Source organism: Falco biarmicus, chromosome 13 (assembly GCF_023638135.1).
Source record: "Falco biarmicus isolate bFalBia1 chromosome 13, bFalBia1.pri, whole genome shotgun sequence".
Lineage (NCBI taxonomy): Eukaryota > Metazoa > Chordata > Aves > Falconiformes > Falconidae > Falco > Falco biarmicus.
Window position 1 is genome coordinate 18,184,551 of NC_079300.1, and position 12,977 is coordinate 18,197,527.

The window sequence follows — 12,977 nt, forward strand, 5'->3', positions numbered from 1 at the left end:
TCCTACAATATCTGGCAAGCCTTCTCCATTTGATACTGTTTTTGGATGCAGTCTGTCAGTCTTCCCTTGGGGTTCCTCAGAGAGGTACTGCTCTTACTGTATACAGTTTTGCTTTTCTCTCCCACTGGTGATGTATATTAGAAGAAAGCCTTTATTTTCTTTCAAGCATTGTCCCATATGAAACTCTGGAGGGTAGAAACAAATACACTCATGGAGGTTAAGCTATGTGACACTAGATTTTCAGAAGCAGTAGTTTTTCCATACTACAGGGCAAGGGAATTGCTTTTCTTTCTTTTTTAATTTTATTCTGTCTGAATAGGATTTCTGTACCAGTAATGATTCTGGTTTATTGCTTGGCACCTTGACTACAAGAAGATGGCAATTGATCCCCCTCTTTATGGTTCTATTATGTTGCCTAATATTTTCCTACTTGTCTGTTTCCTTTTTAATTTCTTTGCAGGCACTTGTTCAAGATCTTATAGTCAGGATCTAACCTACTTCTTTCATATATTATATTTCCCTTCATAAGGAAGGCTGACGATCATGTTATATTTCTCAGAAAATAATAGATACCTCTTGCCACCTGTAGAGGGTTGGAAAAGAAGAAATACTGCAGGCCTTATCCTGATGGAAAAGTAGTTATATGTTCAGAAAAGGCAAAACATGCACATTATTAAACTTGTTTTATTGAGTTGAAAGTTTATAGTTCCTTACAAGATATGAGAGTTAGCGTTTGCAAGAGCATTCCTCTTGTGAGAATTTATGTGCATTTATTGTGACAGTTTCTGTCCTACTACAGAAATGAAAGGTTATATTTCTTAATGACCACGTCAGTTTTCATGGGAAACCACCCCAGAACATAGCCTTGTTTTTCTCAAAGAATTCATCTTCATACTTTTTACATTAATATAATGTCTTTTCAAACATGTTTAAGTTTCAAAGCATAGCGGTTTTTATTTAAGCACTGATCTTTTTAGTAAGATGAGTTTGTATTCAAGAATGATGTGTGGAAACAATGTGTACATTTGTGTACTCTGTTTAATTCCAGACTAATTTGCCCCACTTTGCTTTGGCTGCAAGACTGCACCGATTTTTGTGTTGCCCCATTGGGAGGTAAAAACAGGAGAACAGTTTTTTGAGATGGAAAGACAAGAGATCAACCAAAGAGAACCTTTACAGCTAGCACAGGAGAAAAGTGTCAACTAAAAATATCTAGGTGTTTGTGTGCGCATGAGTGTGCTCACGCATGTGCATGTACTTAGTTGTGTAACCTTTGGGGTCATTTTCAAAATGAAGCACTCGGTGCATGTTGGAGTGGGGGTTCTGTGAAAGCCGTGAGGTCACTGAACTTAAAACAGCAATTCACAGGAAAGAGTTGGTAGGCAACTGGCTCGAGGGTGAATGTTTACTCATAGAATCACGGTGTAGGTAAGGTTGGAAGGGATCCCTGGAGATTGTCTAGTCCAAGCCCCTTGCTCAAAGCAGGGTCAGCTAGAGCGGGTTGCTCAGCACTGTGTTCAGTTGAGTCTTAAATACTCTTCAGGGATGGAGAGTCTAAAAGATACCTGGGCAGCCTCTTTGAGTGTTTGGAAGTATCTGTTAGTTTTCAGAGATATTCATTAATATCTTGTTGATAGGGTAGTGAGGAATAGCTAAGCCTAATGTGAGTTTGGTCATTCCATTCCACTTCCAGACCACTTTTAGGTCTGAAGCAAGTGTGGCATGATTTGCAAGAAGTAAAAGCCTTCTGCAATTCTTTAAACTCAGGGGGTTGAGACACAAAAGAAATGGAAACCTGTGTCATGGTAACAGAATGCCTGTGTTTGGCACTGTTCAGGATTGGTCTGCCCATGTTGGTAAGGCCTTGTAGAATTGCAAATGTCTGGTCAGTTTTCCAAGAAACAAACTATGAAATTTTGTATACAACAAATACCTTCAGAGGACTACTTTCAGTAGTGAGAGGCTGCATATGTGTCACCCAGCGTAAATGTAGACTTAGTATGTTACTTCTCTTAGCCTCAGTGAATTAAAGGCTAGTACACTTAATTTGTCAAAGTAATAAAGGTACTCGTGAAAATATTGCCTTGGGATTTATGTATGTATCTCAGCACTTGTTGAATTAGGTGTGTCTATCCTTATTGTGGTTAGTGAGTAAGGCAGAAGAGTATCTGTATTGTTCACACTACTTAATTTTTTCAGAAAAGTGTAATATGGAAGGTCAGTTGCTCTGTTCTTAGGTATCACACCCGATTTCCTTTGCAATCTCATGTATCCTACTGCTATGCCCTGCTTTCTGAAATGATGCTGCTCTTTCACCCATGTAAAGACTCGGAAAGCTAATACTGTTATAAGCATTTGAAGCAGAAATGTAGTTTTTATATGTTATGTTCTCTTTTAAAAAACAAGAACATGATTTAGATGTGACCTTATGGAACACGTATGTAAAGAGGAATTCTGTGTTTCCTATTAACAATTTGATATTTAAGCATTTTAAACTCTTAAGTAGTATGTTGAAGAGCAGCTCTTCAATATATTCTGTGCTAATGTGGAAGCTTATCTCTGTAAGCAAATCCTAAATGTGCTTTTGGCTCTGGCCAGGTGTGTGAAGATTTTGGATTTTTTTGGTGATGATTTTTTAAAGTAGCTGCATCATTTGTGTTGTATGTCTAAGTCTGTTCCCCCAGGAACTTCCTGGCTGGCTTAAAGGTTCTTACTACTGAATGCTTCAAGGGAATTTTGGAAGAGTTTCATATCTTGCAGTTATATGTAATGTTTTTTTTAAGATTGTCTTTAAATTACTTTAGGTGGTCTGTTTGTATTTTTTACTTTAGCTGTCTCTCTTTTTAAATTTTAAAGAGGAATTGGGATAAGAATGCTTTTATTTTACCTTCTGGAAATCATTTAAGTATATTTTCCAGTGAGTTCTGTTTAAAATATCTCCTACCAGTTCTAGCAGTGTGTTTTTTTATCAGACTTACAGATTGTTTTCATCTTCTGAGTGTCCTTTCTCATTGTAATGTATTGGTGGTCTTTGCCCTCATTCTTCAATCTTCCAGTTTTGCAGAGAGCTGTTAAGATAGGAAAGAGACATACTTAGAAATCTTTAAACAAATTTCTTACAGCTGTGGAAAACCTGTGTAATTTCTTTCCTAATTCAGGTGTCAAAGCTGTCATTTTTGTCCCCATAATATCCGCCTGAAATAGGATACTGCTGGAACCATTTTTTGTTCCTTATGAGAGCTGCTGCTTCTTCCCGTGTTTTGTCTGAACCAAGTACAATTTTTTTTAATGTAACAAACAAACAAACAAACAAACATGTTTCAGCTGTTCTAAAATCTCATTTTTAGGGTGCTGCTGGTTTAGATGATTATTTCATCAGATTCTTAGAGCATGAAGTCAGGGACAATTACAAATGGAGTTCCTAGATAAAGAGAAGACATCAAACATTACAGATGTCTTTAATAGAAGAGTCAAAATCCTGCATTTTGCCTCTTGCTCTTCTGAGTACCATTAAAATATTTCCTACATGCTCTTATCATGTTGAATAATCCTTAATTCTGATGTGTTTGCAAACCAAAGTCTTTTTGGTTTGTTTTTTCCATTTTCACAAGGTTAATTCTCAGCTCTTGTTATACTGCCACCTTGTTCAGCTCTTGCTGCTTTAATTTTTTGTCATATTTTTATCCTAGTTTCAAAGAGATCAATACCCTTTACTTTACAAACTTCTAATATTGAATAATAAGTAAATGAAATGCTTAAATTACATTTTTTCTCCTTGTGTTCCAAGGTAATAGATGCATGAAATTGAAAAACTATAGAAATAGTTTAAAAGCAAGTGTGTTTTTAGATGTAGTATAAGACTGTGTGAGCACAGAGATGTTGATTTCTTCCCCCTGCCCCATTCCAGCAGGCATATAGAGTCTCAAAGAAAATGAAAGTTTAAATGTTGGCAAAGATAGGGTGTTAGCCAAATGAATTTTGAGTTCCTTGTGCTTTGAACGTTAGCTCTATAATTTTGACTTCCAAAATTGAGAAATTGTAATGGATATATTATCTTTCTTCAAAATATATTTGAATGAACACAATAAAATCGCATCTCACTTCATTTTCATAAACTACATGTATTCATATTATATGTGCCGGAAAAGTCAACAATTAATTGAATAATCTAGAAATTTTTGGGAAATGTGATTACTGAGTATTTGTCTTGCCTGAAGTCAAAACCAATTCTGAGTCTCCTAAAAATTATCACTTGTGTCATATTCTGGACTTCTGTTCATGTTTTCACTGGTGTTTCATAGTAATGTTTAAAATATGAATTTGAATTTTGTTTAAATTTACAAATTAGATTCTGACTTTTATTTTGATGGATGGAATTCATGGAAGTGTGTCAGGTTGCATTTTCCCTTTGCCAGTAAGTTTGACCTAAAAAGGTTGCACCCTTATTCTAGATGACTAAAAAAATAACATTGCAAAATCTGCCTAGCAATTTGAAGATGAAACTGACTGATATTTTTTTTTTTACAGTGTGATATTTCATAGGCAAACTGATGAAGATACCTGAGAACTACTTAATTAAAGCTACTGATGAAGTTAATTTAGGTGATAGAAAGACTGTTATGCCACATAAAATATTACTTATTTGAAATAAAGGTATCATTGGAAACACCGATGGTTTTCAAACTGCTTTTATGAAATTACTGTTCTATAAGACGTGAATAATTAAGGAGTCTGTCTGTGATTCCTCTGTGTTGTAGGGCATCCTGTATGGTGTCTTGATCTAGTAAATACAGTAACTGATTTCTATGCCTACTAGGCATCACAGATTTGGCAAATAACATCCTTTTACTCTCAACTGTGCTTATAGTATTTTTTTCCATCTGAAAGTACTGTTTGTCCAAGCAACTTTTATTTGGAAAGAATAGTAATGGGCAAGTGAGGGAGTATTTTTTTAAAGTAATCTGTGTTTGGAAAAAACATATTTCCATAAAGTAGAAAGGCAATACCACTATTTGCTATTATAAATCCTCCAAGATCACCTAAATTAATGATGCAATGTTTCTTTGATGTGGCAAATGTTAAAACTTTATATATTATTTTAAAAGACCAGAAGCTATTGATAGTTTTCTAAATAAAATCACTTTATTAGGAAGATGCCTTTAGAAGTTTGCACTTAGGTGCAGGAAGTTTTTGTTTTAACAAAAACCTAAAAGAATGGTTATGTGAATTTTTAGAACATTTGTCGATAGCATAAATGTTTTGGTCCATTATGATGATTCTTAAAAGTTGATTGCTGGACTGCTAGTGTTATTTTTTAAAAAATTCTGTTATGTTTTCTTTGGTCAGATTTTCTGGTTTAGAGTTAAATAAAACTATTTTTATTTTCAGATAATCCCAGATGTGGCTTGTGGAAATGCCAGTTCCAATACCTCTGCTGGAGGTCGTCTTATCTCCTTTGAAGTTCCACAGAATACATCAATAAAGTAAGAATATTTGTTGTATGTGATGAAATATAAAAAGGCTTTTATTTTAATTTGCCGAGATATTATAGACAACAGTTTTTCAGATAGGCAGATTTGTCAAATGGCTAAAAGCATATGAAGGAACTTCAGACAGACTTCAGGCATTTGGCAGTGCCATGACAGCTCTTTGGTATAATTTTTCCCACATATTTAATGTTTTAGAAGATGTAGGCATGTAAACTGTCTCTAGGCTATCAGAATGCATTAGAAATTAGGGCAGACATGTTGAAGATGTCAGTCTGGAGAAGAGATGACATTTCCTTTCTCCTTCATGCAGTGAACATTTTTTCCTCCTTTAATCTCAAGAAGCCCTTGCTGGTAGAAAGTGTTATTGTTGCCTATATAAACGCAGGTATTTTGTGATTTGTATTTGGTTTCTGGATTACTGCTTTGAGTGTCACCATTAGCTGTGAAGTCTTTGTGTATGTCCTACAAACCATCTCAAAAATCTGCATTTATTCTGTGTTGTTCACTTTTCAAACTCATGCCTTTTCAATCAAATACTTGCTTTTTTACATTTAATTAACAGAACTTGACTTCCTGGAAAGATCTGATTCTGTCAGCTGGGATGAGGCATTTGCTTATTGCAAATTTTATTTCAAATAAAAATCTGCCAACGTAGTTCTCTGGCTCACAGCTTTACTGCAGTTTTAGACTTAGATTTACCCAAAATAGCCTACTTTTCTCATACTGTCATCTTATCTTTCAGAATCCCAGCTTTCAGTTAAAAAAGGCCATGCTCACAGGAAAAAAACCCAAACTGATGCAACCAGACAAGCTGCAGACAGTTTGGAGCAGTAACTGTTAAATGTGGGAGCTGTCCTACTCTTCCCACTTCCCACGGGACTTTGAATCCTGCTCATTCATGAGCATTAAGCCTAAGTCAGGACGAGATCTGTGAGTGTGGATGCTCTGGCTGGCTGGAACCTGTAAGCAAACAAGTGTCTTTTCCTGAAATCAGGAGTAAACTGGCATCTGTGGATTCCACAGCTGTATTTAACACCCTTGATGGAGGGACCCCATTTTAAAGGGCGTTGCAGAGTACATGGTTACTTTTGGTCACTTTTTACACTATATAACTTTAGGAGTGTTTTATATCTGGGTAGATTAATGCAGGTCAATATCTATCTTTATATTTCCTGTGCTGAAGGACCAAGTAACATCCCTGGTTCAATGGCTATCTATGAAAGGAAAATATTTTTTGGTTAATAATTTTATTTTATTTTGGTTGTCAGGTGTGACCTAAACTGTGAAACTAGTTGCTTTCCTGTTCTAAAAGTGAGAAGGTCAGCTTTGGGGGTAGCAATGGAAGTTGTTTGCAAAGAAGACCCAAAATACTGTCAAAAATTTGCTTCTTATGGTGTCTAGTTGCAACATTTTTTCAACTTTTATTAAACATGATTAGAAAATGTGCATTTCTTGTTTTAAACTTGAATAAGTGGCAAGGGAGAAACTGCCTTGTGTTTTTAGGAGGATTGAAATGATTTCAGTACAGGAAATCGTGGATCAGAACTTCATCTCTGGGTATTTGGAGGCCTGTTTTCAGCAGGAGAGAATTATCAGTTTTCAGCAGTTGCGTTTGAATTTTTGGAGGATTGTTCAGATTCATTTGGGATTCCTTCAGAGGAAATTAATGCAGATATTTGGGAACTTGCCAGAAACATGACAGGCTTTTCTTTTTCCTTTGTGGAGGTGAGTAGGGAAGAAAGTACCCTGGGAGGAAAGAAACACTGCCATAGAGATAGTGCTCCCTAGTGGAGCTGACAGTATATATGTCATCGTAGATATTACTTTATCCAGTCTGTCAATATTCAGGAAGGCACCGTGGACTCAGTGACCTTGGGAACATTACATGACTCATTTGATTTACAAGAATAAACTGCTCTGAACCTTCGATCTGGTATGTCAAACAAATGAGGATTCCTACCAGGATCCGTCTCCATGTATTGAACGAACATTGAATGTTCTTCAGTAAACAAGAGGGCTGGATGTACTTCAGCTGCAGAAAATGATGGCATTGTAGATGTAGACTGAAAGTACTATTCAAAAAGGAATAAACACAAAGATTGAATAAGGATGCTTTATTATTATATAACGTTTAGGTAAAACTCTTCTTGGGCACTAAGATAGTCTCCTTCACATATTAGAAATTGAGACTCTGTATGTAATAGCAGATTTGATCATACACTATTATGCAAATTTTACAATTAAAACATTTTTTATTTTTGTACACATGCTAAAACCCTTCAGGCCTTTTCTTGATTCCATACTTGCTACGTTTAAGTTTCCCTTCTTTGTTGATAAGCTTTTGTTCTGCAGTGATGTACTTAATAATACCAATTTCCCTCAGTGTAAATATTCTTACTGTTTTTTATTCTTAGAATAAGGCAAGATGCTACTGCTTCTCTTATCCTGTTATGGAAGGTCACAACCACTGGATTTAAACAGTGTTCGCTTATTGATGGCAGAAGTGTCACCCTTCTCCAGGCACTGGGTGGACTTGTTCTTTCTGAAGAAATGCTTGCGCTAGGCAACAACTATTTTATTGGTGAGTAACATGCTAAGTTTATGTTTATCACCTCTAGGTGACAGCTGATGGTTTACCTAACAGTTTAGAGAAACAAAGAGGTAAATTCCCTTAACTGAAGTGCTGCTGAAAGATCCGGGTGTGATATTGGGACCACGTTTTAGCCATTTGTTCATTCAAAGCAGACAAGAGACACACTAAATTCTTATGCAGGTAACACCATTCACTTTAAAATCTGGATGGTGCTTTCTGCCTGATACCTTTAGATGATGCAAGGTATTTTATATGTTCTGGTTTAATCAGCTGTAAAGCTTTTGCTTTGAGGTGTTTCTTTGTCAGATACTGTATCATGGGATACTTTGAAAAGAAGCTTAAGCCTGTACACAGTGAACTTGAAAAAATATATTAAAATACAATAGGAGATCTGATCTCCTAACAGTATTTACCTGCGCTACTTTTTCCTCTTCTAGTTTTGACTCTGTGAATATGAAAACTTAGAAATATGCTATATCTTTCATCAGGCAATTAAATGTTAAGCATCTTTGAGGAAGGAGTGTAATGAAAATAGGCTGATACGTTATTTTTAAGTGTATGGGAAATAATGCTGATTTAATGCAGTATTTATGCATAGACACAATAGACTTAATTATATTGAGCTTTCTGGGCAGATGGTTTATTATACCAATGACATGAAACCAAAGTCGTTGTAGTAACAGCATTTATTGTAATCTGCTTGAAATGCTGTATATCTTATAATGAAGTATAAGCTGCCACAGATTGTTATTTCACAACTTATCATGCTAATAAATGTAAAATTAAAAGCATTCTGTTGCAGAAACATTGGGCCAATACTGTTTGTAGCTAATACAGAAAAAAAACCCAAATGCAGTAGTGGTGCCATGTTCTCTCCCTTTTGAGCTGTCACTCAGCAAAGATATTGCTTGAAGGTTGTTAGTATAATGATTTAATTACCATCAGTAGTGGTTTCTGTTTGTGATATTTATTTTCTTCTAATTTCCATTTCCTTATATTTTCTTTATTATTTACTTCCTTCCAAGATACTTAGGATTAGTGTTTTTTTCTTTTAATCCAGTTTTGCGTTTAATTTATCAAAGTTAAAACTCTCCTCATGTGTCGTCTTCAAGAATAAATTTTTGCATTTGACTTGTGATAGTTAATGTATGATAGAAGTAAGTAGAAACTTGCTGAAGACAGGCTAATTTTAACTTTTATGCACTCATGACAGTACCTAAAGCCATAGCTCGGTCCATAAGCTCCCAAATAGAGGGTCTAAGTTGCTCTGTGAAGGCTCCACTTGACTGTACATGCCATACAGCATAGGCTATTGATTTAGCTTATTTAAATGAATATTGTCTTACTCTTTCCTAGTTTGTCTTGTCCTACTTGTTTCTCTGTGACTGTCTTTCTGTCACTTGGACTTTTACTTTGAGTTGTTTATTGTGTGCTAGGCAACAAGGTGAAAATATACCTTTTCCTTGATGAATATAACCCAAGGTTTATTTCATAAAAATTGTACTACTGATCTTCCTTATTTCATGCAGTACAAGTTTTCTGAGGCTTCTTACTTTACTTCCATCTGGTTTCTGATACTTCTTTGGTCTTTCTTAATTTCCTGATAGTGAAGGTCTTTGTAGAATTTTCCAGGTGTTGTAGCATAATTTGATTTATGTAAAGAACATGAATCATAAATGCATACGCATGGTGCAGGAGGGAGACTCAAATAATATAGTGATATATTCATGAATAGGAGCATCTGAGTGCTTAGTAAAGATGAGTGCAGATATAGTGCATTAGAATTTTTATAAATCCTATTTATTTTAGCAAATGGATGGATTACCTGTATTGCTTTTGATAGAAAATGAATATGAAACATTCCCTCTGCATATCTTTTAGTCCTGACTCATTGCAACTCTATACTATGATATAATCAAGTAATCAGATAACCTTTTTCTGGAGTAAATTATTTTATAGGGCCTTAATTTAGTTATAGCTTTTGCCAGTATAAGTTCCTTTTATTAAAACACTTGAGCAGAAAATGGGTGAAGTACTAAAGGAACAGGGAAACTGAAACATGAATTTGTTAGTTTAAAAGTGTTTCTGACCTATCAACATTTGTTGTAAGAAAGAGAAAATGGAGTAGCCTCTGAATTTTCTTTTCGATTGTATGGAAATATTCTGCTTACTTTTCATCATCAGTTTTTGTCCAATAAGTTGTAAATCTTGTGTGTAAAACTTAAAAAGGAACTCAGTCATTTGGTCTGAAAAATGCCGAATTTTATCTGAACTCAACTGAAATCCATAATTCAGGTGAAGTCTGTATAAAAAATAATTAAATCTTTACTTCAGATTTGATCCAGATGTATGGAAATAATCTGTGAACGTGACACACCTCACTTAAGTTTCTCATTTTCAATAAGATCAGGTGAATAAGGTTTTTCTTACAGACAACTTTCCATATGTTTCTTGATATACATGAATATTCTAAGGTACAGTAAATTAAAATGGATTATTTTATACAAAAAAAAGCAACCATGTAGCATGTGCTTTTATTGATGATATTTAAGCTAGAACAATGTCGAGGCCACAAGATACTATAGGATGCTGTGAGCATAGAATCACACAGTAAGGCTGTGAACTATGCCAGTCAATATATTTACTTTATATAATTTCCTCCTTCTTCCCCTACTCTTCTGTTCAAATGAGATTTTAAGGATTTTTCTCTTAATTGGTGAATTCTGTACAATGCATATTATTTTTTTTACCTTTAAAATTTCTTCTAGTAGAGCTCTAAGTGAAAAAGGGGAAGATCTGAGTGTTTTGGGGTTTGTGGTGTTTTTTTTTTTATGTGTGTCTTTTGATCTACATCTTCTTTGGAGGTAACACAGTGACAAGTGACCCAAGTTTTGATACGCAGCAAGGTACTTTAATTACATCTTGCAAATCTTTCTGAATAAGGTGGTTATGTCAAAGATAAAACATTTAGGGGAATATTATTTGGTTTGTGTTGCCTCACAGCAACACAAATTTAAAGTTGTTTAGACAAGACTGAAAAGACTCAAAAGTCAGCAGTAATGTGCTGATTTGCTGATCATGTCATTCAGGGCACAATGTCTAGAGGTTGGAAAGAATGCTGTCACTGAGATCTAAAAATAGACACCTTGATCATAGTGCTGTTTACTCCAGAGACAGTACCTGCACTGCATGAGACTGAAGGGTTTGAGGGAAGAGAGGAACACAACTAAACGAAAAAGAGCAGTCTGTGTTCTATAATGTGATCTATAAAATGGCTGCTGCATCTGCAGCCTTTTGCAGTGCAGGAAAAGTTATGATGCTGTGATTAGGCAGTATGCTTACGTTGTCAAGTTAAAGTATTTACCCCATTAAAATAAGCCCCCATAGATGGGAAAGAGTACTGACTTAGAGCCTGGCTTTTACCTTCTGTAAAGCATTCTTACCATGACTGCTTTGCTTAGAGTATTTTTAATGAGTTTCTAAGATTTTATACTACACATGTGCCAGTCTTCTAAAATAATTTATTATGGCTTATTATAAATTAGGCTTATTGGCCAATGGGGGAAAAAATACCAATATGGTTCAGGTTTTGAAGTGAGAAAGCCCCTGGAAGTACTGCTTCTCTCAGTCGGTTAGGTGGGTCAGCTGTAGGATGAAGCACACAGCATATTCCAAGGTGCTGGTGGCTTTCAATGCCAAGTTACTACTAGACAAAGGTAACCACTGGATGGCAGATCTGTAGTACAGGCCAGGTGAACTGTTGATCTGTGCTCACTGTTTGCAACAAAAATGCTTCATCTGATGCCAAGAGGTTTTTGGAAGTTTTGTGCCAAAATTCAGGACTTAAATAATTTTTTTTTTTTTTTTTTGGAGGACATTTCCAGATGTTTTTAATACCTATACAGGATATTATAATTTCTATTATGTGGAGTGCTATAGGTGGATCTTGAGATTTGCCAGAGAGATAGTTGGGATGTGGAGGAGAGAATTAATCATATTTTTATAGTAAGAGATGGCAATTAAGGGATCAACATGTAAAACGTTAATTCCTGGAAAGTCTGCCTTTTGCTTCAATAGACCTATAGCTTTGTAATCTTTGTCCCGATGTTCATTGAAGTTGTGAGTGATTCATGTATCAACTATTCATCGTATTTATAAAATGTCTCATCAGCATTTATTTTAATTCCGGATCTTCATATCTTCATGCTAGCGATAATGGTACTAGCATATTTGAAAATGAATAGCTGTAAAACTTTACCCTGTTACGGTCACACACCTATTCTTCATTGCAATATATCTTGAAAAATTGAGATCAGATGAAATACATTTTACAAGTCTGAAAAAATGAGATAGGAGTATGCTGGTGCACCATCAGTTTGTGCATGAGCCTTTCAAACAGAAGTGCTCATGAATGTTAATAGGTTACAGAGAAGGAACTCTGTGTTGAGTTGAAAGTGCTGCTTGTTATATGTTTTGGGGGAATCTAATCCACCCAACATCGCGCATTTCTCTCAGGGAATAATATACTGCACTTGGGAACATGTACAGGAACATATAGATCTTTTTGTATACAAGTTTGTTGCAAGTGCATAAGATTTGCTAAACTGATTAAATAACTTCTCTCTTGAGAAAATAATGCATTAATATTTTCCTTAGAAAATATAAAAAAAGCCTTGCTGTGAAGGACTTTGAAGGGCATTTTCAGCTTGTATGGCAACTTTCGAAAATGTTCTATGAATTGTTGCATGCATCTTTTTTATCCAAAGATGCAATCACACTCTGAAAACCGGAGCGTTTATTCTGAAAACACAGTCTGCTATTGAAATAGTGAAAAAACCAAACCCAACATATAATAAAAGCATTACAATATTTATTACTATTTTTTAATACTCACA

General features: G+C 35.1%; 1 protein-coding gene across 1 annotated transcript in view; it reads left to right on the forward strand.

The window, feature by feature from the left end:
- The window catches only part of DNER (delta/notch like EGF repeat containing), a 139,502-nt gene that overhangs the window by 64,195 nt on the left and 62,330 nt on the right, over positions 1 to 12,977 (forward strand). The window contains exons 3-4 of the mRNA XM_056358853.1: positions 5,389 to 5,483; positions 7,904 to 8,070. Coding sequence (XP_056214828.1) covers positions 5,389 to 5,483; positions 7,904 to 8,070 — 262 coding nt within the window. The remainder of the gene's footprint in view (positions 1 to 5,388; positions 5,484 to 7,903; positions 8,071 to 12,977) is intronic.